This window comes from Lampetra planeri, chromosome 37, assembly GCF_965212315.1.
Source record: "Lampetra planeri chromosome 37, kcLamPlan1.2.h2, whole genome shotgun sequence".
Classification (NCBI taxonomy): Eukaryota; Metazoa; Chordata; class Hyperoartia; order Petromyzontiformes; family Petromyzontidae; genus Lampetra; species Lampetra planeri.
The window spans coordinates 343,859-371,251 of record NC_136143.1 but is presented as its reverse complement, the minus strand read 5'-3'; the positions used below and the strand labels follow the sequence as shown (position 1 = coordinate 371,251).

The 27,393-nt window shown below is 45.8% G+C and overlaps 1 protein-coding gene across 2 annotated transcripts in view; it reads left to right on the top strand.

Annotated features, from left to right (window-relative positions):
- The window catches only part of LOC144730847 (nitric oxide synthase 1-like), a 61,709-nt gene that overhangs the window by 20,033 nt on the left and 14,283 nt on the right, over positions 1–27,393 (top strand). For both annotated transcript variants that reach the window (XM_078611620.1, XM_078611621.1), the window contains 15 exons: positions 1,110–1,304; positions 1,416–1,483; positions 1,917–2,061; positions 4,980–5,084; positions 5,303–5,382; positions 6,196–6,370; positions 7,049–7,187; positions 7,590–7,668; positions 8,840–9,033; positions 14,028–14,197; positions 18,652–18,862; positions 21,912–21,999; positions 23,643–23,764; positions 24,345–24,493; positions 24,845–25,039. In XM_078611620.1, coding sequence (XP_078467746.1) covers positions 1,110–1,304; positions 1,416–1,483; positions 1,917–2,061; positions 4,980–5,084; positions 5,303–5,382; positions 6,196–6,370; positions 7,049–7,187; positions 7,590–7,668; positions 8,840–9,033; positions 14,028–14,197; positions 18,652–18,862; positions 21,912–21,999; positions 23,643–23,764; positions 24,345–24,493; positions 24,845–25,039 — 2,115 coding nt within the window. The remainder of the gene's footprint in view (positions 1–1,109; positions 1,305–1,415; positions 1,484–1,916; positions 2,062–4,979; positions 5,085–5,302; positions 5,383–6,195; positions 6,371–7,048; positions 7,188–7,589; positions 7,669–8,839; positions 9,034–14,027; positions 14,198–18,651; positions 18,863–21,911; positions 22,000–23,642; positions 23,765–24,344; positions 24,494–24,844; positions 25,040–27,393) is intronic.

The window sequence follows — 27,393 nt, the reverse complement described above, 5'->3', positions numbered from 1 at the left end:
GTGGTGATTTGACGCATTCAAGTGTATGGGTTTACCGACTGCAACAGTTCACCACGTGCTCTGCTTGTGGTGACCATGCATTCTCTCACTGAGTCTAACTTTTATAGGTTTTACCATATTGGCTGCATTTGAATGCAAGCTGGTAAATAGGTTTGAGGGGTTTTAGCTTTGTTAGCCGTAGCCACCCACCACCTATGGTCAGAACTTACCAGATAACACGACTCCCTAGCTGTCACCCTCTAGGTGTCTCATATCTTGTTTGGTGTCGAATTTCACCTCGAACCAGCTATGGCACTTACCTGGAGCCAAGTGTCACATTTCCCCAGGTGTGACCTCTTGTCAGGTGTCAATTATACAGGTCCCATGTGTCGCAGCTTTCCAAAGTGACAGGCATCATCTCCCTCTGAAATACAATAAAATCAATAACTCCCGTTAGAACCTGGTGAGGTCCCATGAAGACAAGTAATTTTTTGACAAGAACATCTACAGGAATACCTTGCACTTTCGTCTGGTTAGGGACCAGAGCATGGACGAATGTCAAAAATGGACGAATGTCAAAGCAGAGCCTTTATTTAGCTTGCAATGTTTATTTTAGCCGGCAAAAAGCGTATATGCAAATAACTACAGTAACTGTATAACACATGCGTGCGAAAACTAAATAAACAGAAATAAAAGAAAAATAAACATAAGAATAAATAAACAAAACGAAATAAATAAATAAACAATTTGCTACCTTCAAATATTTTTATTCTTGCGTAAGTAAACATTGTAGTATTATACTGTTATCACAAAAATAACAATGAATTGTTTACAGTATAATCACAGAAATAAGTACAGTATTAATAATACATGAATGAACACAAATATAAGAGATTCTCACTGAACAACTTATATTCAAAGACTGAACGAAAAAGATGGTGCGTGGCACGAACGTTGTGGAAGGTTGGATGAAATTGGACGAAAGAAGAAAGCACGTGGACGAAATTTTAAATGTGGTTATAATTGAAAACGGCCAAAAGAGCGAAGAGACGAAAGTCCAGTGGATGAAAGTCAAGGCATCGCTGTATTCCGGTATCATGTGTGTGTGCACGTGTGTGTGCTCCATCCAGAGCGACAAGGTGACCATTGTGGACCATCACACGGCCGCGGAGTCGTTCCTCAAGCACATGGAGAATGAGTACCAGGCGCGCGGGGGTTGCCCGGCCGACTGGGTGTGGATCGTGCCGCCCATGTCCAGCTCGCTCACGCCGGCCTTCCACCAGGAGATGCTCAACTACACGCTCTCCCCATCCTTCCTCTACCAGGTGAGACACCTCCACCCTTTACCTGAGATTCCTCTACCAGATGAGAAACCTCCACTGTGCACCTAGCCTTCTTCTATGTAATAATGATACATTTACATTTTTTTCTCACAGCAACCCGCATGGAGAAGATGGAAATCTGCGAACAAACAGCAGGCGATCGGACTCAAGCCACTGTCGATGTATGCGTCGCGTGACAAACAAGGAAACACGTGGCTCCACCATTTAATTATCACCACATTTACAATATCAGCATGTGGCAAGCACGATACTACTTTTACCACATGCAGCCACATGACACACAAGACCATGTGGAAAACACACCAGCACATGTCTAGTATGGTATCATGTGTCAAACCGGACATCATGTAGAAACACTGGCAACCAATGTGCAGTGTGCATTCTGCACAACAGAAAATTCAGCACCGTGGACAGTGCCACATGCTTTAACAAAAAAAATACAAACACAACCACGTACTTAATTAATAATGTCGTTATCATGCTTTGCCTTGGGTATGGTGGTGTTGAAGATGGAGTGTAGGTAATTGCTGTTGATGTGGGAATGCATTGTTGTTTATGCGTTGATATTTCTGTTGTTGATGTTTGATCATTCAGAGCTGTGCATTTCGTCGCCACGTTGATGAGCCGTGTGATGTCTCGACGCATCAAGGCCACGGTTCTCTTTGCCAGCGAGACTGGGAAATCTCGTGCATTCGCCAAGACGCTGTGCGACATCATGATGCATGCCTTCAATGCCCGGGTGAGATATTGGCCACTGCTGTATGTGTAATAAAGGACTCGATCCTGGGTCTGTCTCCGTTGTCCTTTATCGGGTTCTTACACTTGTCCCACACGGCCCTCGCTCAGAGTCTCCCCCGCTTGGCAGCTCCACAGCTGCCTTCGCTCCCGTAGCCTTCCGCGCTCCTGCAGCTCCGCTGCAGGTCCCTGCTGCAGCTCTCTGGCTGGTCTCACAGCAGCTCCACCGCTGCTCCCCGTTCCTCCGTGCTCGGTCACCGCTGGCTGGCGGTGCCGAGTCTTACCGTGTGTGGCGATCTCGCCACTCTCCAACCTCAGCCCTGCGTGGCCTCTGTGGCGATCTCGCCACTCTCTAACGTCCGCCCTGCGTGGCCTCTGTGGCGATCTCGCCACTCTCCAACCTCAGCCCTGCGTGGCCTCTGTGGCGATCTCGCCACTCTCTGTCTCTATCCCCAACTCTCTCTTCCACCCCGCTGGCTGGCGCCGTCATGAGCCCCTCAGCCACCAGGCTGAGGCACGGCGACCACCCAACGTGGTCTCCACTCTTCACTCCCCCGACTGACCCAGATGTCTTCCTGTCTCCCCGCTATAACATCTCCCCCCACGTGACCCTGACTCCTCCCTCTCGGATCGTCACATCCGACCCGCCCATTTATGCCCGCATTACATATGTAAAGAATACTCGATCTGAAGATTGATTTTTTATTATTGCATTCAACGCCCAATTAAAATCCCACCCACTGCTGCAGTGAGGTCCCCAGGGCCAGTTTAACAGCAATTCAGTTGGTACAACTAGAAGCGCATTTGTATGAATGCATATAGAAGCGAAATGCTGAGGAATGGTGGCGTTTGTGCACAGACTATCCTATATTTCATCATAATAACAGTCTGAACCACTGGACAGGTTCCGCAGGGTTGGAAGGATGCCCTGGTGGCCCCCCTCTTTAAGAAGGGGGGACCGCACAGACTGTAACAACTACAGAGGCATCTCCCTCCTCAGTGTGCCTGGAAAGCTCCTGGCAAGGATTATTCAACATCGCCTTGCCAGGCACGCTGAGGAGAGGCAGAGCCCCAGTGTGGTTTCAGGCCAGGGCGGTGCTGCACAGATGCCATATTTTCTGTCATGTCTGCTACAGCAAAGGTGTAGGGAATTCCAACAGGTCCTACATCTTTGCTTTATTGACCTGGTCAGGGCCTATGATACCATCAATAGGCCTGGGCTCTGGGTTGATTTTATGCTTTCGGAGTCCCTGACTGCCCACAATCATTAAGGACCTTCATGATGATGGGCAGGCCCAGGTAAAACTATGTGGCTGGGAGTCAGAGCCATTCCCTGTTCACCTTGGGGTGCGACAGGGATGTCCTCTCGCTCGCACATTATTTAACATCTTTTTCAACCACGTAGTTTGTGAAACCTTCAATGGCTGTACAGGAGGAATCTCCATCTGGTACAGATACAATGGGAGGCTGATCGATGTCCGGGTGTGGTGAGGAGATGGCTCCCTATTGGTCAACCATGTTATATATCCTGATGATCTGGTGATTGCTGCTCACTCAGAGGAGGAGTTGGAGGCTGCTGAACCTTTAGCGTGCCACTTAGAGGTGGGGCCTTACTATCAGCCTCACCAAAACTAAGCATCTGCCTGGGTATTTTGTGTCATCAAACACTTCACCCCCTCAACTCCCTATTGGTGATAGGGCAGTTGTGGAGGCAGTGGAGAGTTTCCATACCTGAGCAGTGTGCTCATAACCGGCTCCAGTTTAATAGCAGAGATCTCACTCCGAATCATTCGAGCGGCATCATTTTTTCATCTGCTCCTTATCGCTGTGTGGAAGCTGCCTGGTCTGTCGCTCCGCATGAAGCTTCGGGTCTTCTCGACCACGGTCGTTCCCTCCATTCTCTATGCTTGTGAAACGTGGACTCCCCTAATGGAACATCTTCGCCGGTTAGAAACATTTAGGCTGGCCTGCATACGATCCATCCTGGGTTTAACCAGACTGGATTGTGTGAAAATCTCACAAATCCTTGATAGATCTGGACAAAGTCCCATCGGTGAGCTCCTCCGGCAGGAAAGGCTGCATTGGTTGAGTCATGTAGCCCGCATGGCTGAGTCATGTAGCCCACATGCCCAGCCACCACATACCTAAACAGCTTTTGTTTGGCCGGATATAGGGGTATAAACGGGCACAGCATGGGCTAGAGAAGAGATGGAGTGATGTGGTACAATAGGATGTGGAGCTGAGTGGACTTGCCAATGACGGCCTCTGTGCAAGAGGCTCGTAAAGGACGCTACTAGGCAGTTGGAGGCAGTCACCCTCCAGCAACAATGGAGGGGAGAGGAACGATGCTCACAACAACTAGCGGAGCACCGGGTGGATAAAACTCAGCAAGGTGGCACAGTAGGGGGCACAGGTGGTGCATCGGCCAGTTATCTCAGTCAGCCAACCCATGGCACCTGGGTCTGTCTCGTGACTTGCTGCCAGTAGGTGTTCGACACTTCAAGTGGCCTTAACATGCACATCGCCTGGCACAAGCACCGTGGTGATGTCACCGCCACTTCGTGGCGAACAGCGGTTGTTGTTGTTGTTGTGTACAGGTTATGTGGAAGCGGTAATGTAGCAGTTAGCACGCTGTGCTACGACCCAAGTTCGTTTCCGGCTCACAGCCAACACCAGTGCCGCTTATCTGAACTGGTCTTGGGCCTCCCCGAGGTCGACTCTGCCTCAAATGAGTACTTGGTGTGATGTGTTAAGGCTATAAGGGGGGCCTTGTCTTTGTACACGTTGTGAACATATATATAGTAAGTCTGGAAAAATATGGACAGGTTGTGTGCGTGTATATATGTATGTAAATGTGTACATGAACACATGTTTTGCATATATATCTACAGTATGTGTGTATAAATGTGTGTGTGTGTACAGGTGGTGTGCATGCAAGACTACAACATGGTAGACCTGGAGCACGAGGCGCTCGTTCTGGTCGTCACCAGCACCTTCGGCAACGGAGACCCCCCCGAGAATGGGGAGGTGAGGTCGAGTAATAGTGAGGAGATTGGGTTCGAGTTAAGATTCAGGGTCAGGGTTATATGATGAAGGTGGATTTGATGGAGGATCAGATTTTACTAGGATTGAGGCCAATAAAGGACCTACAGACCTCCCAGAGGTATTGTATTGTTGATGTTCATGATGTTATTCATGTTGTTATTTACTTGTTGTTGTGGTTTGTTGTTGTGTTCATGGCGCAGACATTCTTCAAAAACCTCACAACCTTGCTTCACCAGTGCTCATCAGCAGAGCAGAAAGTCGGATCCCTCAAGAATGTCAGGTGACAGAATGCTCAAATCCTATTTATTCATACTTGCTCGTCCACTCTACTGTTCACACTCACTATATCACATGTTTAGCCTTGTAGGGTCTAGGGTTAAATTGTGTTAGTAAGCATCTATCAAGGCCAGTGTGGCACACAGTATGGGTACTCTGGCCCCTTTTGTCTTCGCAGTACCAGCAGACACTAATTTAGGCTGAGTTGACCTGACCCTGAAGCCTGTATATTTCTAGTTTGCATGTTTTCCCTGTGGTCACGTAGATTTTTTCTGGGTTCTCCAATTTTTCCTTCCACATTTAGAAACATGCGTTTATAGTATTTGGCTGTTATAAATTTCCACGTGATAAGCCACTTCGTTGAGCTATCATTTATTTTAGCCAGGTCACTTCTAAAAAAGAGCTACATAGCTCAGTGGGCTTTACCTGGCAAAATAAAAATAGTTTAGGTTAGAGGGGAGTTCAAGGAGAGATACAAATTCTCACAATATGCATCATAATTAGGTTTCGAAGCCGGATCGCAAGTATCGCAATGCACTGCTCGATGACACTGCACCACCAGTGCAAACACACCCAAAAACAAGGGATGGTGTACTCATGGTCTTTCTATAGTAACACCATAGAGATACATTTTGTCCAGGAAATATTGTGCATATTATTAATTGAATTGTTAGTATGACGATATGTCCTGTACAATATAAATTGGTTTGTATCCTCATGCTTATAACTATGGTATTTGATGCATGGTAGCATCACAGTATGTCTTTGGTATGTTCACGAGATTTTTATGGCGTCTCTATGGGCCGGTGTCCTTCAGGTTCTCGGTGTTCGGGCTGGGCTCCCGTGCCTACCCTCACTTTGCGGCGTTTGGCCACGCAGTGGACGCGCTGCTGGGAGACGTGGGCGCGGAGAGGATCCTGCGAATCGGGGAGGGGGACGAGCTGGGGGGCCAGGAGGAAGCGTTCCGCACCTGGGCGCACTGCGCCTTCCAGGTGACGACGGGCATAACTCATAAGTCTACTCGAAGCTCAGCCTAAATCCAACTATAGTTATGAATTGAAATAAAACCATAAACCTTACTCTTATGCACCTGAGTGGACAACGTCTTTAAGGTGACAATAACTCTAACCCTAAGCATAACATCTAAGCCAAACACTAACCAAGTAATAACTCACAATTCTGAACCCAAGCCCTAAACTCTGAATTTATTTCGAAAATCCAAATTTAACTGTAAATAAACCCCGACCATAAACATTATCATAAACCGCGCTCGAAGCATAAACCTAACACTATCCATAAACTGTACTCAAACTGTGTATGAGTGTGTATTAAATGTGTATATATGTATAAAGACACAGACTTACCACTCACAACCCGAGTGGTTTGTCTGTGTGCGTTAGTGGTAAGCGGCTTGGGCTCGCTAACAGCACTTACCTCTAAGCTCTGGAATGCTGAACTCGTTATCTTTGTCTTGGTGATGTCGTTTGGAGGAAGAGACACACATGCAGGATGATGTTAAGATTTGACATACAGTTAAGAGCTTCTTCGAGATGAGATACTTCCACGGAATGAGTATAGGTGTAAAGTTGTTCAATAGATGTTCTATTGTCTGAGGTCATTCAGCACATTCGCACCGTGAAGTGTCCTTAATTCTGTGTTTGTACACACAGGCTGCGTGCGAGGTGTTTCACGTGGGCGGGGGAGTGAGCATGGACAAGGTGGCGACCTCCCTGGCGCGGAGTGAGCGGACGTGGCGGCCTGACCGCTGCCTCTTAGTGCCGGCCAGTGAATCCCCTGACCTCCTGTCAGGTGCTGAACACATCTTCCAGCCACCACCTCAACTATATGTACCTACTAAATTGGTTAACTACACACCAAATAAACTGCTTAACCACTCATCTGATCACTTGTACAATCATTGGAATTGCCGTCCAACTTACTTGTGTAACACCCACCTAGCCTCTCACCAAATCCACCCATCTGCTTAATCATCCATTCAAACATCTATCTACGTAACACATCAACTCAACCTTGAGCGGTGCGAAAGTTGTTCAACATACAATTAAGCATACAATTAAGCATAAACGCAATAACTTACCCACCGACCTATGTGCCTGCCTACATGTGTATTATGCTAATCATTGTTCCTGTGTTTGACTCTATGACTAAGACCTCATATCCCTGATCCCTCGCCCTCTCCCCATCACACAGCTCTCTCCACGATCCACAAGCGAAAGATTTCCTCAGCCTCCCTTCTCTCCTGCGAAAATCTGCAGAGCAGCAAGTCCAGGTTAGCAACTGTGTGCTCTGGCTCAGATTAATACCACAGCTCCATAACTTGCTGTTAGTGTTTATGCTGCTGTTATTTTAGCATAGTTGCTGTTGATTATCAATGTGCTATTGTTATATTTAGCCATTCTGTCTTAGTGCTTCTTTAACATGTTTAAGACAGAATGGCTACAATAATGCTCAAATTAACAGAGCACTAAATGCCAAATCACGATCGCAAAGCAACACTGCTGAAAGCGATCAGATTATCAAAACAATAAAAATACCATTTATCTCAGGAGTAACTGACAAATTAGCCCGTGTTTTGCAAAAGGAAAACATTACAGTAAGATTTGGTACAGTACACAAAATTCAACAACTAGTAACGTGCACTAAAGACGAATTACCTAAATTATCAACAGACGGTGTATATCGGATTAATTGTGTATGTGGCAGATGCTATATTGGACAGACAGGGCGTAACGTTAGTGTAAGACTAAAAGAACACCAGAGAAATATTAAACTATCGCAAACACAACTGTCGGCAGTGGCAGAACATGCATGCCAACAGGGACACTCAATTGATTTTGACAACGTTGAAGTATTGTGTAAAACTAGTTACTACTGGCAAAGACTAATTAGAGAATCCATTGAAATTGAGAGAAACAGAAATAAATTTAATCGCTCAGACAGCTACAGGCTTAGTGCGGCCTGGAAGCGTATTATTAAATAAGATACATTACAATTCCTTATAAGGGAAACAAACACTAACTGATTACTAATGTAACATAATCACAATAAAACACATGCCAAATGATTACTAATCTACAACTCGCATCGTAACAATAGCCTGATTACTAATCTAGTATATAATTATAATAACCCCCCCTCAAATCTTTGCACCTGACGAGTTAATGAGTTAATGATGACGTCACCCTGCTGCTACTCTATATAAGAACGGGAGACAACACACCGGTGGGCTAAAGCAGTGAACTATTTGTCTTTTGTCAACATGACACTTTTTTACTGATTGGCCGTGTCGGGTGGTGGAGGGTTACGACACATTTATAAATAACGCGATCTAAACCCAAAAACGTTGATTATGAATAATATTGGTCGCGAATGCCTACGTGTTATGTTGATGTTGACGTTGATGTTGACGTTGATGTCTGTGCCCTTGGATGCCGGTGAAGCCGCTCCACGGTGCTGGTTCGCCTGGATGTGCACGGTCGCCCGGAGCTGAGCTACGAACCGGGCGACCACCTGGGTGTGTTCCCGTCCAACCGGGACGAGCTGGTGCACGAGCTGCTGGCGCGACTCCAGGACACATCACCTGCCACACAGATCATGCTCCTGCAGGTCTCCCGGGAGCTCGACACTCCCTTCGGTGAGTGCAGCTCTCCTGAGTTCTCAAGCTCAAGGAAGCAGCTGCTGTCTGGGGTTCTGAATCTGATGCAAGTGTTGTGCTGTCTCGGGTTCTGAATTTAATGTTGCCACCAAGCGGATATCCCTGGGCATTGTAAAGAGCTATGATGGAACTTGATCAGTTATATCCTATGTCCATCCGATATTGCTGCTGTGTCTTCTAACTTACTTCCCATACTTTTTGCTGATGATATTAGCTCTATTTTATCACGCAAGAATTTAAATTCACTAATCAATGAATTCAATACAGGCATAGTAAACTTTTCCGAATGGTTCCAGAAAAACAAATTATCTTAAAATGTTAAAAAATCCAACTTTATGATATTCACTGGTAAGAATAATAAATATTGTAAAAAAAAAGAACCAGAATCTTTATATTTTTGGTTCTTTCGGTAAAGTCACATAGAAGGGAAATAATAAAATAATATTAATATTGTTTTTTATTGTTTTATATTTATATTATTTTATTACTTCCCTCTACGTGACTTTACCAAAACAACCAAGAATATGAATCCCTGTAGTCACGAAAGCTTTAAATCAAAACCAGAATCTCTATTACTGGGAATTAAATGGGTCAGGTTTCATCCACTAGATTGCTTGGAATATTAGTTGATGGAAAATTGTGTTGAAAAGATCAAATTCACTTTGTCTGCAGTAAAGTGATGACGTCCATTGGTATCATCAGAAAGATGGGTGGTCTGGGTCATCAGGCCTGCTTCATAAATCTATACTACAGCTTAATTTACCTATATCTCATCTATTGCAATATTGTCTGTGTCAATGCATATGCTTCCTACCTACATAAGTTACATATCTCGATTTAAAGCTTTCGTGACTGCAGGGATTCATCTTCTTGGTTCTTTCGGTAAAGTCATTTAGAAGGGAAGTAATAAAATAATAAAAATAAAATAATTCTCACGACGTTTCGGCCACAACGCAAGCAGCCGTCCTCAGGTGAAAACCAGGTCTGTCGAGACGACAGAGTCTGAATGAAACAGCACACGAGCTTGGAGCATATATATAAGCTGGGCGCCTTGACAAAGGAATTTGCATATCAAGAGGAATTTAGCATATTTATGGGAAATGCAGGAATGTGATTAGTACTACATATGCATGTGCATTATGCAGGCCACAGTTGCTGCTGCTGCCGCAGTTGCTGCTGCTGCCGCAGTTGCTGCTGCTGCCGCAGTTGCTGCTGCTGCCGCAGTTGCTGCTGCTGCTGCCGCAGTTGCTGCTGCTGCTGCCGCAGTTGCTGCTGCTGCTGCCGCAGTTGCTGCTGCTGCTGCCGCAGTTGCTGCTGCTGCTGCCGCAGTTGCTGCTGCTGCTGCCGCAGTTGCTGCTGCTGCTGCCGCAGTTGCTGCTGCTGCTGCCGCAGTTGCTGCTGCTGCTGCCGCAGTTGCTGCTGCTGCTGCCGCAGTTGCTGCTGCTGCTGCCGCAGTTGCTGCTGCTGCTGCCGCAGTTGCTGCTGCTGCTGCCGCAGTTGCTGCTGCTGCTGCCGCAGTTGCTGCTGCTGCTGCCGCAGTTGCTGCTGCTGCTGCCGCAGTTGCTGCTGCTGCTGCCGCAGTTGCTGCTGCTGCTGCCGCAGTTGCTGCTGCTGCTGCCGCAGTTGCTGCTGCTGCTGCCGCAGTTGCTGCTGCTGCTGCCGCAGTTGCTGCTGCTGCTGCCGCAGTTGCTGCTGCTGCTGCCGCAGTTGCTGCTGCTGCTGCCGCAGTTGCTGCTGCTGCTGCCGCAGTTGCTGCTGCTGCTGCCGCAGTTGCTGCTGCTGCTGCCGCAGTTGCTGCTGCTGCTGCCGCAGTTGCTGCTGCTGCTGCCGCAGTTGCTGCTGCTGCTGCCGCAGTTGCTGCTGCTGCTGCCGCAGTTGCTGCTGCTGCTGCCGCAGTTGCTGCTGCTGCTGCCGCAGTTGCTGCTGCTGCTGCCGCAGTTGCTGCTGCTGCTGCCGCAGTTGCTGCCTTATACATTTTAATATAACACTATGTATTATTCTACCCACCCTAATGTGTATCACCAAGCATACAAATGCCACAACATCTGCCACTATACCCTGTACCATTGACCGTCGTGTCAATGGGTGAGTGGTGAGGGGAAAATTGCAGCGGAGCAAAGAATCCATTCCCTGCGGAGAATACAATGCCAGTGAGTGGAACGCGGTCTGAAAGTCACCGTAAACGTGAACACAATCAGTTAAGATCCGAAATGGTTTATTACGTCCTTCGAATGATTGCTAAGCCAGAATCCATCTTCTCGGTTGAAATTGTCTCTGTGTTTGTATATGTGGATCGCCTCATGAACGAATCTCTCATGATAGCCAGATGGCTTGCAGAGAACCTCTGTCTTGGAGAAGTCAATGTCATGTGAGCCCACTGAATTGTACCATCAGAGTATGAGAGCTCGGGGCAAGCATCTACACTATGGGAACCTCATTTGCCAGTAAAAATATGATAATTGGTTTTTTACCCTTCTATCTGGCAACAAAACTGTCTTTGAGTTGTGCGCCTTTTGGTGTCATCTGGTCCAACCCATTAGAGACTAGGCTCTAAGGAAAGCTGTCTCGGGTGTGGACCAATCAACTTCATGGACAGTGCACATTATCAGAGTTATGTTCTTTTGTTTGTATTATGACTGCAGGTATTGCGGTCTATGCAAACATGACTCCTTGTAAAAAGGTGTCAGTTTTGTTGCCAGATAGAAGGGTAAAAAAACAATTATCAACCAAGAAGAAGTTACACATCATCCAAAATAAATTTGCAAGACTGGCCACCTCCTCAAAGTACTTGGCTCCATCTGCCCCGATATTTAAGAAACTCAATTTAATGTCCATCTACAACATTAATATACTCCAAATATGCATCTTTATCTATAAATGCACGTACCTCCGTGACATCTTACCGAAACCCTTCAAAGTATTCTTCCAGGTTAATTCCCAAATCCATGCATACAACATGAGACACTCCGATCACCTTCACCCTCCCCACTGCCGTACCACCCATAGTCAATTCTCTATCAGATATAGAGGTTCTGTACTCTGGAATTCCTATCTTCACATTGACAAACTATCATAAACATGCTCACCAGCTTAAAAACCAGGCTACAGTCTACATTATAGACTGCCAGTACACTCACCAAGGTTAAGAACCAGGCGACAGACTACATTATAGAATACCAGTATGCTCACAGATGTTAAGAACCAGGCTACAGTCCACATTTGTATTTTTTTGTTTTTATTCTTTTATTTTTTATTATTTTTATTCTAATTTCCTATCTACGTGACATTACCGAAAGAAGCAAAGAATATAAAAATATCATCATCCCTCAATAACTTCAAGCATAGACTACAGGTCAGCCTAAAGATCCAAACTACCCAGTAGTCCCTCCATGTAGTCTAACTCTTACATACACATATGCACACATGCACGCACAAAGACACGTTTTTTTGAACACTGAGTTTAACATGTTTATTTGTAATTAGTATGCTTTGTTTAATTGATTGGTGAATACGTTTTGTATATACATTGTTCTTTTTTTTGGTGTGGTTTTCATATAAGCCCTCTTGGGTTTCCAACTTCAACTGCACATGTTTTTTTTACCTTCTTTATTTGCACTGTTTGTTTTTGCCTTATTTTTTTTTGTGCGAATAAGCAATAAAATACAATTTATGTTAGGAATATGTTGATGGGTAGAGGCCTGCGTCTCTGTTCTCTAAAGACAAGATTTACCAAAAAGGAACAACTTTCAATTCCTGACCATGCATAACATCGGTGACAAGTGCTATGTGAACTTGGCCTGGACCTCATTTAAGTTGTCTCAACCTTACAGTGGCATGAGGTTTCGTGATTAATACTGCAGGTTTGTTAATCATAAAAATACACATTGTCTGCATCATCGTGAAAGTTAAAGATCTAGTGATGTCATTTGTAAGAGTAGGTCATTGCATGCTGCATCATGGTCCAATATTGCCAAATTAGAAAAATGCCCCACAATTTACTAAATTAAAATATACATCGAAATCCTCGCTCCTTACTGTAAGGACCCTCCTAAAAATAGTTATGAGACTCAGTGAGGCTTTCCTGGGTAAACAAGATAAATAATCAAGTATTTGTGATCATCAGCAAATTGCAAACAAAGGCAGCCACTCTTCATAACTTCACGGTGGTGAGATGTTAACTATCTCGCCTGATATGCAGGAGGTCGTGGGTTCGATCCCGACCCTGACGCCTGCTATATATTTGGTTTGTATGTCTCTCTCTCCATGGTCGCATGGATTTTTCTCTAGGTCCTCTGGTTTTTATCTCCAGATTTAGAAACATATTTTTAACGTATTTGGCTTTTATAAATTTCCACATGATAAACCAATTCGTTGAGATATTCTTATTTGTGGCCAGATCGCTTCTGAAAAAGAGCTATTAGCTCAGTGGGCTTTACCTAGTAAAATAAAAGGAATTTTTGGTAAAAAAAAGCATTGTTTATTTTAATAGGTGCTCACTAACAATCAGAATCTTCATACTGGAGGGATTTGAGAAGCTATGAAGCTCTTTTTCACAGATGTTCAGTAGTTTTCACAGATGTCCAATAGATTGTTGGGACAATATTTGCGACTAGATTCAATACTTGCCCCAACAATCTGGTAATCCCTTTTCCACTGTAAAATCCGAGTTGAGATTGCATGGTGTTCATGGACTATTTGCCATATTGAGCTGGAACCAAACAATGATGCGCAGACCTCCCAATACGTCTGAATCTGGTAGGTCAGTCAGTAAACTCTGAGGAAGCATCACTACCATGTCGTCTACATATGACTAGATTCAAGCATTGTTTATGACGTCAGCAGGACAGCTGGTCCTACAGTGGAAAATCAGTCCAGTGCCTCCTGAACCATTCCAAGCTCATGCGCGGCACGTCCCTAGCATGGCTTGGCTGTACAGTGGAAAAATTGGTATTATTCTTGCTTGTGTGGTGCAGGCACGGTGAGCGAGTGGCAGGCTGAGGGGCGGCTGCCCCCTTGCTCGCTGGCGCAGGCTTTCTCACACTTCCTGGACATCACGACGCCCCCGTCTCCACAGCTGCTGCTCCACTTTGCGGGGCTAACCGACGACGAGGATGAGCGAAAGCGCCTGCACCTCCTTGCCAAGGTGAGACGGTGGGGGACACATGGAGAGCATTGTACTGCGAGTCAGGACCAGTGTTGTATTAAGGGTAAGAGACATGGGGTAGGATTCAAGAGGTAGGATTCAATGTTGTGATTAGGTCAGGGCTAGTATTTCATTCTTCAGATCATAAGACACACTTTTTGCCCTTTGTTGTTCTAGCACATATCTGTCATTTATTTAAATATTTGATTAGTCTAGGGTATTATTGATTTTCTTGGTTCTTTCGGTAAAAGGCACGTAGAAGGGAAATAATAAAATAATAAACAGAAAACATAATAAAATACAATTGTCAACTTTTATTTTTATTATTTTATTATTTCCCTTCTACGTGACTTTACCGAAAGAACCAAGAAGATGAATCCCTGCAGTCACGAAAGCTTTAAATCGAAAAATATTATTGATTTGTTATACACAATGATAGAAGACAACCTTATTGTTCAGATTCTTAGGTATCTCCCATGTAAGGGATGCATTTGATACATTTGTAGTGAGTCCAACTGAGTCGCAGACGTTATCTTAGGAGCAACACTATTTATTTACACAACAGTACGTAACATAACACAATCTACACTTGGGTCTCGAATGCCCATCTAACCACGCTACGGCAGAACTAGACACGATTCGCTATCCCAGTCCGGACCACAAGCTGGGTCCCAGACCGCGTGACTCGAGACTTCTTCTCCCCGACGTGGATCTTCATAACACCTCGAGCACACGAAGAACCCCGAGCTCCTCACGGGGTCTTTGTTATATGCCCCCGGGCTGGGGCTGGCTCCTCCCTTCGCCACGCCCACCTTTCAGGTCTCTCGAGCTCCTTCTCGAAGGTTCCCGAGAGCTCTTTTGGACCACGTGACCACCCCGTGGCCCCCGTCCACTGGTAGCCCCCCTACAATATCATCCAGTCACATGTCAGCAGGTCAACCAGCGTATCATGCCCCACGGTAAACCTGGCTGGCTGACGCTCCCTCTCGCTCCCTCACTGGGAGCTCGCACCGCATTCAGCTCGCGGTGCCTCCGCGCTGACCAGCGCTCACCCAGGCTGGTACTACATCCTGTAACCCAGACTGCACATAATGACAACACATTACCCGCCGTGGCTTCTTAAGCCCAGGCACCATACAATGACAAGCACAGTCACTACACATTGTTCAACCACACACATGAGAGTCATTAAATAGGCAACTGACACTCAGTCCAAAAAATACTTGATACTGTTATACAAATAAAAGTAAAAATAAATTAATCAATGGCTTCATTCAGAATGCAGGTTAATAAGGCATCACCTAGTACACAATATGAGGTTTATTATAAGGCAAACAACGCAACAAAGGTAATCTTTCAGTTTGTAGCAGATCGTCTCTCGCACTAGTATTGAGGTGACAACGACAAGCGTGGAGGAATTTTCTGTGCTAGCGAACGTTAACGCGTTGTACACCATCTCGCAAACAGTGCAGACAGCAGGTTGATGAGTGATGACACAGCAGCAGCCTAGTGGTTGATGCAGCAGCTGGCGACTTGCCAGGTTTGGTCGGGTCTTGACGACGTGTAGAACGATGATGTTCGTCTTTATTTAACATCCACTGTATAGATGTATTCACCATGATAAATATGCCAGGGCTTGGTGGTTTACAATACCTTTTTCTTTAGCTCGTGTCACCCATGATATGTGACCTTGTGGCACAGTTCGATGCATAGCCTTTCCTTCTCCAGTAGGAAAATGTGGATTATCTTTTTCCTCCAACATTTCTTCTGTAACACTCACCTAAAGTATCCCTAATTTCGCTTGCCGTATATATTGACTTTATATTATTTGACAACTGCAAATACTACAATTACAGTGAGGGAAAAAGTATTTGATCCCCTGCTGATTTTGTACGTTTGCCCACTGACAAAGAAATGATCAGTCTATAATTTTAATGGTAGGTTTATTTGAACAGTGAGACAGAATAACAACAACAAAATCCAGAAAAACGCATGTCAAAAATGTTATAAATTGATTTGCATTTTAATGAGGGAAATACGTATTTGACCCCCTCTCAATCAGAAAGATTTCTGGCTCCCAGGTGTCTTTTATACAGGTAGCGAGCTGAGATTAGGAGCACACTCTTAAATGGAGTGCTCCTAATCTCAGCTTGTTACCTGTATAAAAGACACCTGTTCACAGAAGCAATCAATCAGATTCCAAACTCTCCACCATGGCCAAGACCAAAGAGCTCTCCAAGGATGTCAGGGACAAGATTGCAGACCTACACACAAGGCTGGAATGGGCTACAAGACCATCGCCAAGCACTTTGGTGAGAAGGTGACAACAGTTGGTGCGATTATTCGCAAATGGAAGAAACACAAAAGAACGTCAATCTCCCTCGGCCTGGGGCTCCATGCAAGATCTCACCTCGTGGAGTTGCAATGATCATGAGAACGGTGAGGAATCAGCCCAGAACTACACGGGAGGATCTTGTCAACGATCTCAAGGCAGCTGGGACCATAGTCACCAAGAAAACAGTTGGTAACACACTACGCCGTGAAGGATTGAAATCCTGCAGCGCCCGCGAGGTCCCCCTGCCCATCTGAAGTTTGCCAATGAACATCTGAATGATTCAGAGGACAACTGGGTGAAAGTGTTGTGGTCAGATGAGACCAAAATGGATCTCTTTGGCATCAACTCAACTCGCCGTGATTGGAGGAGGAGGAATGCTGCCTATGACCCCAAGAACACCATCCCTACCGTCAAACATGGAGGTGGAAACATTATGCTTTGGGTTGTTTTTCTGCTAAGGGGACAGGACAACTTCATCGCATCAAAGGGACGATGGACAGAGCCATGTACCGTCAAATATTGGGTGAGAACCTCCTTCCCTCAGCCAGCGCATTGAAAATGGGTCGTGGATGGGTATTCCAGCATGACAATGACCCAAAACACACGGCCAAGGCAACAAAGGAGTGGCTCAAGAAGAAGCACATTAAGGTCCTGGAGTGGCCTAGCCAGTCTCCAGACCTTAATCCTATAGGAAATCTATGGAGGGAGCTGAAGGTTCGAGTTGCCAAACGTCAGCCTCGAAACCTTAATGACTTGGATAAGATGTGCAAAGAGAAGTGGAACAAAATCCCTCCTGAGATGTGTGCAAACCTGGTGGCCAACTACAAGAAACGTCTGACCTCTGATTGCCAACAAGGGTTTTGCCACCAAGTACTAAGTCATGTTTTGCAGAGGGGTCAAATACTTATTTCCCTCATTAAAATGCAAATCAATTTATAACATTTTTGACATTCGTTTTTCTGAATTTTTCTTGTTGTTATTCTGTCTCTCACTGTTCAAATAAACCTACCATTAAAATTATAGACTGATCATTTCTTTGTCAGTGGGCAAACGTACAAAATCAGCAGGGGATCAAATGCTTTTTTCCCTCACTGTAGATTTAGCATCTCCACTGGTTTAACACAATACCTCCTGCACTGCTTTACCACTATACCTCTCAGTTATTATTCGGCATTTAGGCCATTCTCCTGCAATGCACGACTTCTATCGAGAGCAGCTCCACATGCAAAGGAGTGTACGCTACCTGGCCGACATGAAAATCAGGGGGCTGGCCCCTCTGTGTGCTCTCTGCACTCCGGCGCCTCAGACCTTCTCATATCTTCTCTTCCCTCTTCTGTTGCTTCTCCTCTCACATAGCCCACTGACATACTCGCTGTATGAATGGGCCAGTGTGTAAGATTTAATCATTTGTTTCTTATTTATGTTTCTCTCTTGTGAGACAATGGAGACCTTAAACATTTACCAGACTTCCACAGCTTGGCCCTCACTCCATCCTCCTTTTTCAGAGATAAGGGTAGTATTTGCTTATTTTTTGGCATTGAGTCCCGTGCCTGGTATGGTAACAGCTGGATCATCAATCTACTTTCCTTTCTCCGAGGTACCGGGAGTTTTATGTTTGTTTGGCCTCAACTTATGTGTCTCGTGTGGCCACAGCTTGTCAGTAGAAAGTAGTGCTCTGGAGTAGGGGAGCCTCCGGCGTGCTTTGAGCCAAACTTCATACCTTGTTAGATAGCTCTCAAGTCAACTTAGATTATATATACTCAAACAACCATGAACTAATCAATTACAATTTTCCTCTTCATCGTTGTGATTATCATTATTATTATGACAAGACATTATATGATCGAGACTTATGTAATCCTTCTTAACACTCTTTTTTTATAAGGGTATATTCACAACACCACGGTTTTTTAAGCTAAAGCTAGGGATGCATCTTTTATAGTCTGGTAGGTGGGTGTTGGTGACCAGATCGGTGTAACTTTACTGACACCTGCCATGAGTTTGGGGTGCATCTCCTTATTTTCTGGAGCATCGTATAATGCAGAGAATGTGGAACATCACAAAGAGCTGAGTGCCAGGTTGGCGCTTCACTGAGCCGCCACCACTGCACTGCCCCCAGGGTCAGCAGGCCTACGAGGAGTGGAAGTGGAGGGGCAACCCCTCGGTGCTGGAGGCGCTGTGCGAGTTCCCCGGCGTGCGCGTCCCCGCCTCGCTGCTCGTATCTCAGCTGCCGCTGCTGCAGCCACGCTACTACTCCATCAGCTCGTCCCCGCGGGCGCAGCCCGGACAGATCCATGCCACCGTCGCTGTGGTCTCCTATCGCAAGCACGGTGAGACGTGTGCCCAGCGCAGAACTTGGGGTGCCTTGCACAGGGCACCGATGGATGGAAGGTGACAGCAGGGGTGTCGTGTGGTTGATACAGGCCCTGGTTCAAGGAATGAAATGGGCTCTCCTCTGCCCATTTTCCCCTCTCTTCATCGCTTGGTAACTGGGCCCCTTCGTCCAGTGGACTCTGATGCAGTTGCATAACCTGCATACTTAATAGATACACCACTCTTATTATAATTATATACACAGGAAAGCCTCACTGAGTCTCATGACTTTTTTCAGGAGGGTCCTGCCAAGTTTTTGCAGTTAGGGGAATGATAGCTATGCAGATACATGTATTTATTTTAAATTGCCAAATTGAGACCATGATACTGGCACACAATGACCTAATCTTGCAAATGATGTCACAGGATCATGAACATCCACTATGAAGCAGCCGGCACGTAATTTTTTTTAACTAATACACACCACAGTATTAACTAGGGCAGCAACTGGATTTGAACTCTGAACTTCTGCAACAAGCGACGAACGCGCTATCGCTAGGCCATGTCGCCACTATCTTCATGTGTGTGTGCTTGTAAATATGTGTGTGTGCTTTTTTGCTGTATACATAACTATGTTATTTATGCTGATGATCTATGTATGCTGATGATCTGGTAACTTCTGCTCACTCTGAGGAGTTGGAGACTCTGCTACTGAGCCTGGTACATGCCACAAAGAGGTGGGGCCTTACCATCATCCTCACAAAAACACAACATCTGCCTTGGTATTTTGTGCCATCAAACACACCGCAATTTAAACTCCTCATAATTAATGGGGCAGTTGTGAAGAGAGCGGAGGAGTTTCCAAACCTGGGCAGTGTGCTTATGATCAGTTCCAGTTTGGCAGCAGAGGTCTCACTTCACTGTGTGGAAGCTACCTGGTCTGTAGCTCCACACAAAGCTCCAGGTCTTCTCAGCCACACTTATTCCCTTCTTTCTTTATGCTTGCAAAACCTGGACCCCTCTGAAGGAACATTTGGACCAATATGAAACATTAAGGCTGGCCTACCTAATATTCATCCTTTGTTTAACTAGGTTGGATTATGTGAGGAAATCACAGATTTTTCAAAGATCTGGACACTGTCCCATCGGTGAGTACCTCCAGCAAGCGAGGCTGCTTTGGCTGGGGTACGTGGCCCGCATGTCTAGCCATGGAATTGCCAAGCAGCTACTGTTTGGCCAGATAGAGGGGCTAAACGAGCATGGCATGGACTACAGAATATATTAACTGATATAGAATTGGAGGATATGGAGCTGAGTGGATATGCCGATGGCTGGTACCAGCAGTATTAAGATCAGCTCCTATGGAGGAGGCTAGTGAAATATGTGACTGGCCAGTTGGAGGCAGTCGCCCTCTAATAACAGCGATGGGCAGAACGAAGTGCCGAGCGGCTAAAACGCAGCAAGTTGGCACAGTAGGGAGCACAGGTGTAGCCCGCATGCCCAGCCACCGCATACCTAAACAGCTTTTGTTCGGCCGGATCGAGGAGGCTAAACGGGTGCGGCATGGGCTAGAAAAGAGATGGAGTGATGTGGTACAAGAGGATGTGGAGCTGAGTGGACTTGCCGATGACTGGTACCAGCGGTGTCAAGATCGGCCTCTATGGATGAGGCTCGTGAAGGACGCTAGTGGGCATTTTGAGGCAGTCGCCCTCCAACAACAACGGAGGGGGGAGGAGCGACGCTCACAACAACGAGCGGAGCGCCGGGTGGCTAAAGCACAGCAAGTTGGCACAGTAGGGGGCACAGGTGGTGCATCAGCCAGTCATCTCAGTCAGTCGACCCGTGGCACCTTGGTCTGCCCCGTGACCTGCCAGCGGGCATTCGACACATCACGTGGCCTCAACGTGCACATAGCCTGGCTGGCACAAGCGTTGTGGTGACGTCACAGCCACTTAGTGGCGAATGGCGGTTGTTGTCAGTAAACAGTGGTGTAGCAGTGGTTGGCATTGGCCTTGTTTTATTTTTAGTCATTATTGACCAGGCACAGACCACCAGCTTGCTACACTTGAGAACCCTGTTTAATTACAGGCGGCTGCAACCCCGATTTGAACCCAAATTCTTAAAGGTTGGGAGCTGAGTGTGTTCTTGCACGGTAATAGCCCTCTACCCACTTTAAGTGCAGAATTTTAATAAGTTATAATTTGCACTGTAAGATGCACTCAGTGGAAAACTGTAAATGTCACTGATAATGATGATGGATGTTGCTACTCTTGAAGGTGATTGTCTTGGTGATAATAATGAATGCTATTATTGCTGCTGCTGATGATAATGAATGTTCATGGCGTAATAACTCAAGTCACTCAATGCTCATGTCAGTAAGGCACAATAGATGTGTGAGTAATTATGAAATGATAACGATCAGCGTGCATATAAGCAGCACAATGAACCCAGATTGCTAACTTTCAGCGCACCTCACCTATGTGTGCCAAGCCATCTGCTGTTTACATCGTTGGAATTCTGCCTGCGTCTTTGAACACTTGGCAAATTCCTGAGTTCATATCTTAAAGGGGGTGGGGGCAGCGGTGGTCACAGTGGTTATTCGCTCACCACACTATGAAACCGGTAACGCAAGTTATTCATAGCCATGGCTAATATTAATGGCGAGTAGTCTCTGAACTGGTTTTGGGCTGTCCCCATCTTCACCAACCCGCACTGACCAGCGTGGTGAATAATGGTTAAAAACGACCCCCATGAAACTGATACGGTGTAGGAAGGCCTTCATCAAGCAGTGGATTGACAAAGGGCTGTGCATAATTTTTATCACGTGTTAAGTACACATGCTATTGTCTTACAGTTGCATTGCCGCGTCTCACACCTGCGCATAATGTGTGACTCCACGCCAAGTAATTACAATGGATTCATACAGAAGCTGTTGCTGTTATTGCTGTTGTTTCTGCTGATGCAGGTGTGCGAGTGTGCGATACTATCGGTCTGATTGTGATGCGTTGACAATGATGGCTGCCCCCTCCCTCTCCCCGTTCCGTGACCCCTATGTTCTCTGAGCAGGGGGACATGGGCCCCTGCACCATGGCGTCTGCTCGTCCTGGCTCAGCCACATCGAGCCCGGGCACAGTGTGCCCTGCTTCGTGCGCCCGTGAGCTGCCACACAAACACTTGGTGACACGGACACAGACACACATTTGGTGACATGGACACACACACATTGAGATCGATGTTCGGTTGCCATGTTGAAGGCATGCATAGTGATTTAGCACTTAACAGAGTGGGCCTTGTGAAGGCATCTTCCACTCCACATGAACCCTATACCATAATTTAAAGACCCCCCGTATATCCGTAACAGACTGATGGTGAAAGTGTTGTGAGCAAGCAACTAATAAAGGCTGTGGTCAGCTACACACATGGCTCCCCTTTTCTAGCCAATATTGATGTATACACATTGCACCAAGTACTAAGTTTGAAGGCTGAGTCGACCTTGGGAATGCACCTGAGAAGTTCTAATTCCACTTGCCACTTATTTTGAGTGGGAATAGTAACCAGGTTGTCGGTCATAGTGTAATGTAGTAACGTACAAACGAATAGCACAATGACGCACACCCTGAAACACCGGGACATCTTAAATACACACATACCTCTATCTCGACACATGCACACACACAGACAACTGAATTGTACACCAGAACAGATTCACATGCCAGAGAGCATCTCAAATGCATCGAGGAGCACAGCAAGTTTCCTCTGTATATGCAGTAACAGTGCCACTCACCCACCAGGTCAATGCCTCTTTTGAAATTCTGCAACCTTTGATATATTTCTCACATGCATAGTTTTGCCAAAATGGATACATTGGTCCTTTTTAATATTTATATATATGTCCATTATTTTTAAGTCTTTGAGGTTGTGCAATGGTTTGGGTTTAATATGAAGAGGTCTTGGAGTTAATTAACTCTGTCACAGTGCCCGGCGATGCACACAGGCGGGACTGTCGCACACGTGAGCTGGCCAGACATCAACGCAATTAATTAAACACAATGTGTTGAATAACGCGAGTCCTTCATCTCTCCAGGACAACTAGCCTTCGTCTCAAGACTCCTCTTCAGGGCAAACCTACTTAAGATATTTGCTCATTTTCATAAGTTTTTTGACAGCCGTCTTGTCAATAAACTGTTGGGTAAAGGCCTCCCCATGCCATATCGATCATGGGGATGTGTTTGACATGACTTTATCACACTACTCAGGATGGGCTAGCGAAGTCAGGGAGCATAGATGTGGGAGCATAGATGTAGAGAACAACAGTGGATATTGCTGCACTATCCTTTGCTGCCCACCTCAAACCCCTGCAACCTATAACACATAAGGCATTATTGTTATAAATCCAAGCACTATTCATGCTCGCTACTGATTAGTTTTTGAGATTAGAATAAATGTAGAGCATATTGGTATTATTTGATCATCAGTAAGTATCTTTAATTTAGCCAAGCTGTTAAATAAACCCATGGATTAAGGGTTGTGTTTTAGCTTGAATGAATTGGAAACTGATGGCTCTAACTGACTCATCAGTAGCCCTCATTATTCGTGACAATTGCCTGGAATGTTGGCTGATTGCACGTTGTTGTGCCAGTTATGATTTAGAAAGCTGCCCAAGGCTATGAAACTGCACTGTGAGACGTGTGTTACTTTCTGGGCGCAATATAAATGCGCGTTGTTGTGATAGAGTGTTGTCAATCATTGCAGTTATTTAGTATATGATGATTGTGGTGGCGGTTTTTGTCATGGCAGGGCCCCGGGGTTCCGTCTGCCCTCTAACCCCAGCCTGCCCTGCATCCTGATTGGTCCCGGCACGGGCATCGCTCCGTTCCGCGGGTTCTGGCAGGAACGGCTCCATGACATCGAGCACCGAGGTGCTGTCACACGCAACCACAACTACGGTCCAACCACAACCACAATGCAACCACAATGCAACCACAACCACAATGCAACCACAACTACAGTTCAACCACAACCACACCACAACTACGGTTCAAGCACAACTCAACTACTACTCAACCATGACTACGGTTCAACCACTAGTCAGCCACAACTACGGTTCAACCACAACCACTACTCAACCACGACTCAACCATTACTCAAGCACAGCGAAAGTTCAACCACAACTCAACCACAACTATAGTTCAACCGCAACCACAAGGTTCGACCACAAAAAACTTTACCACTACTCAACTACAACTACTGCTCAACCACAACCCCACCACTACTCAACTATAACCTTAACCATTATTCAACCACAACTAAAGTTCAACCGCAATCACTACTCAAGCACAACTACAGTTTCACTACTACTCAGCCACAATTATTATCAAACAAGCACTGTTCGACCACAACAAAAGTTCAACTAAAACCACTACTCAACCACAACCACCACTTAGCCATGACTTAACCCTAGCCACCGCTAATCCACGTATGTGTGTTTGTGTGGTACAGGTGTGCATCCGTGCGGGATGATGCTGCTCTTTGGTTGCCGGGAGAGATATGTGGATGACATCTACCGTGATGAGATGGAGCTCGCACGCAGCAAGGGCATCTTCTCTGAGGTGCACACGGCATACTCACGGGAGCCCAGCACCCCCAAGGTGAGCACCATCACCATTACCACCATCACCACCATCACCAGCATCACTACCATCACTCACGCGAGCCCAGCACCCCCAAGGTGAGCACCATCACCATTACCACCATCATCACCATCACCAGCATCACCACGATCACTCACGCGAGTCCATCACGCCAACGTGAGCACCACCATCATCACCACCACCATCATCACTCATGCGAGCCTAGCACCTGCTAGGTGAGCACCATTATCCTCACCACCATCACCATCATCACTCATCTGCCTTAGATGAGGTTAGGCGTGTCTGATGTCTCATGTTTGGGCTGCATCTGTGCCCCCCACACTGCCCCCGCCCCCCCCCTCCCCCCAGATGTACGTGCAGGACCTCCTGCGCGAGTGCTTGGACGCGCAGGTGTTCTCGGTGCTGCAGGAGAGGGGCGGGCACCTGTACGTGTGCGGCGATGTCACCATGGCGGGCGACGTCCTCAAGACGTTGCAGCAGGTGCTGAGCCGGCATGGAGACATCTCGCTCGAGAAGGCCGGGCAGATCGTGAGCCGCCTGCGGGTACGTGAGCGCCAGCGGCTTGAGCGGCAAGGACACGGGGAACGCACGGTGGGGGGGGGGGATGTGTGAATGTTTGAGGCGTGTGCGTTGTTTGAAGTGGTTTCAGAAAGATGCCAGTATTCCCAATGAAAAGCAGAATACATAATAGTTATTTTATCACATTTAATGTGTAACTTATATTTTTGAAAAAAAAATTGTGATGAAAGTGTTAAGAAACTCTTGGTTTATGTTAACATGGGAAAAGGGGCTCAAAACACTGCACCCGATTGAATCTGGTGAAGAATGGGTTCCAGCCCAATTGGTAGGGGAAGGGGGATTGGCAGGCAATGGTGCGACCTTGGCACAATAATGCCGGCGATATGGCATGGGTTGAGGGGTTTTGGTGACCATGTAGTGGAATGGCTACTTTGCAGGTGGCCGCTGGCATGAGCACATACCTGCTATGAGTGTCAGAAAGTCGGCATGTGAGGGGCTGCCGTGTGTCTGGGTTGAGAGGCCACTTGTGGGTGAGTTTTAATGGCTCTGGGGCCAGGTTGATTGAGTGGAGTGTGGGTAATAATGAGTTTGCCCTACTTGCCACTAATATTGTGTTAACCTTTTGCTCACACCACAGGATTGGTGTGGTAACCGAACCACCACTTGTGCTTCCACATGTTCCCTCGATCCGTGAGCGTTCCGCACACCATAGCACTTGAGCCTACAACATGGCAGTGCGTTACAAACACCACATAGCTGGTGTTGTAACTGCCCCTTACGTTTCTCCTGTGCTTTCCAGAATGTTCCCTTGCTTTCTGAGCATTCCTCACATGATAGCGTCTGAGCCCACAGGATGTGCTGAAGAAAACTGAGTGGCTTGCATGAAGAAAATTTAACATATCGAAAGGAAACCACCCACTTTTATTCAGCACATCAAATGTGATTAATTTTGGGGTCAAAATGATTTATTTTCAACTTTTGCGTGCAAATAAAATTGTGTGCATTGAAAAACTAAAACAAATGTTTTGCCATGAAAACTACTAAACTAGTATTTTATTTTATCAGGTAACACCCACTTGAGCTATCTAGCTCTTTTTCAGAAGCTACCTGTCTAAAAATGATAGCCCAATGTCCGGTCTCAGGATTCAGATATTGCCGCATGATACAGTTCTTACAATTAAGATACGTATGCATGAACTTAGGAAGAAACCACTCAGACTATTTCTGTGTTAAGCGAATTTAATATTTTTCGATTTAAAGCTTTCGTGACTACAGGGATTCATCTTCTTGGTTCTTTCGGTAAAGTCACGTAGAAGGGAAGTAATAAAATAATAAAAATAAAACATAATAAAACAATTCTCACGACGTTTCGGCCACAACGCAAGCAGCCGTCCTCAGGCGAAGAATGAGAACATTATCAAGCTAGGAGCTTATATAGGTGTAGCGAGGAGGAGCGCCTTAACAAAAGAATGTGCATATGAAGAGGAATTTAGCATACCAATGGGCAATGCATAGGAGGTGGGCGGAGGGGTTTCAAAGTCGCATTATGCCCATGCATTATGCAGGATCAACAGCACCACGGGGGGGCGCAAGGAACAGCGTTAATAAAGGAAAGGAATGTTAGTGATATGTAGCTGCATTTGCCAAACAACCACGTAGAAAACCAAAGTGAAAACTACATAAAAAAAAAAACTAAAATATAAACTGATACTTACTATACTCTACAATAAGCTGAGTTACTAACAACAAATAATAAATTACAATTCTACGTCGTAAGAAGTATATAATATACTTCCATCTAAACTTTATTCTCTTAGCATATACAGTACTATATACTGCCATAGATAAACCCAACATTAAATTATATACTGTATTGCTGTAAACCACCCTATACTTTATACATTTTAATATAACACTATGTATTATTTAACTCACCCTAATGTGTATCGAAATGGTTTATTACGTCCTTCCAATGATTGCTAAGCCTGAATCCATCTTCTCGGTTAAAATTGTCTCTGTGTTTGTATATGTGGATCGCCTCATGAACGAATCTCTCATGATAGCCAGATGGCTTGCAGAGAACCTCCGTCTTGGAGAAGTCAATGTCATGTGAGCCCACTGAGTTGTAACAGTGGTCTGCCACGGCTGAGGTGTTTGTCCTACCGTGTTTTAGATCAGCTTTATGTTCACGAATGCGGTCTGAGACGTGTCGTTTGGTTTCCCCAATGTAACTGCTACCACAGAGGCAACTTAGTTTGTAGACGCCAGGGTACTGTATGTCTGGAATCACATCTTTTACAGACGGTACCAGATCACGGATTTTATGTACTGTGTTGAATCGGACCTGGATCTTGTGTTTAATCAGGATTTTGGAGATC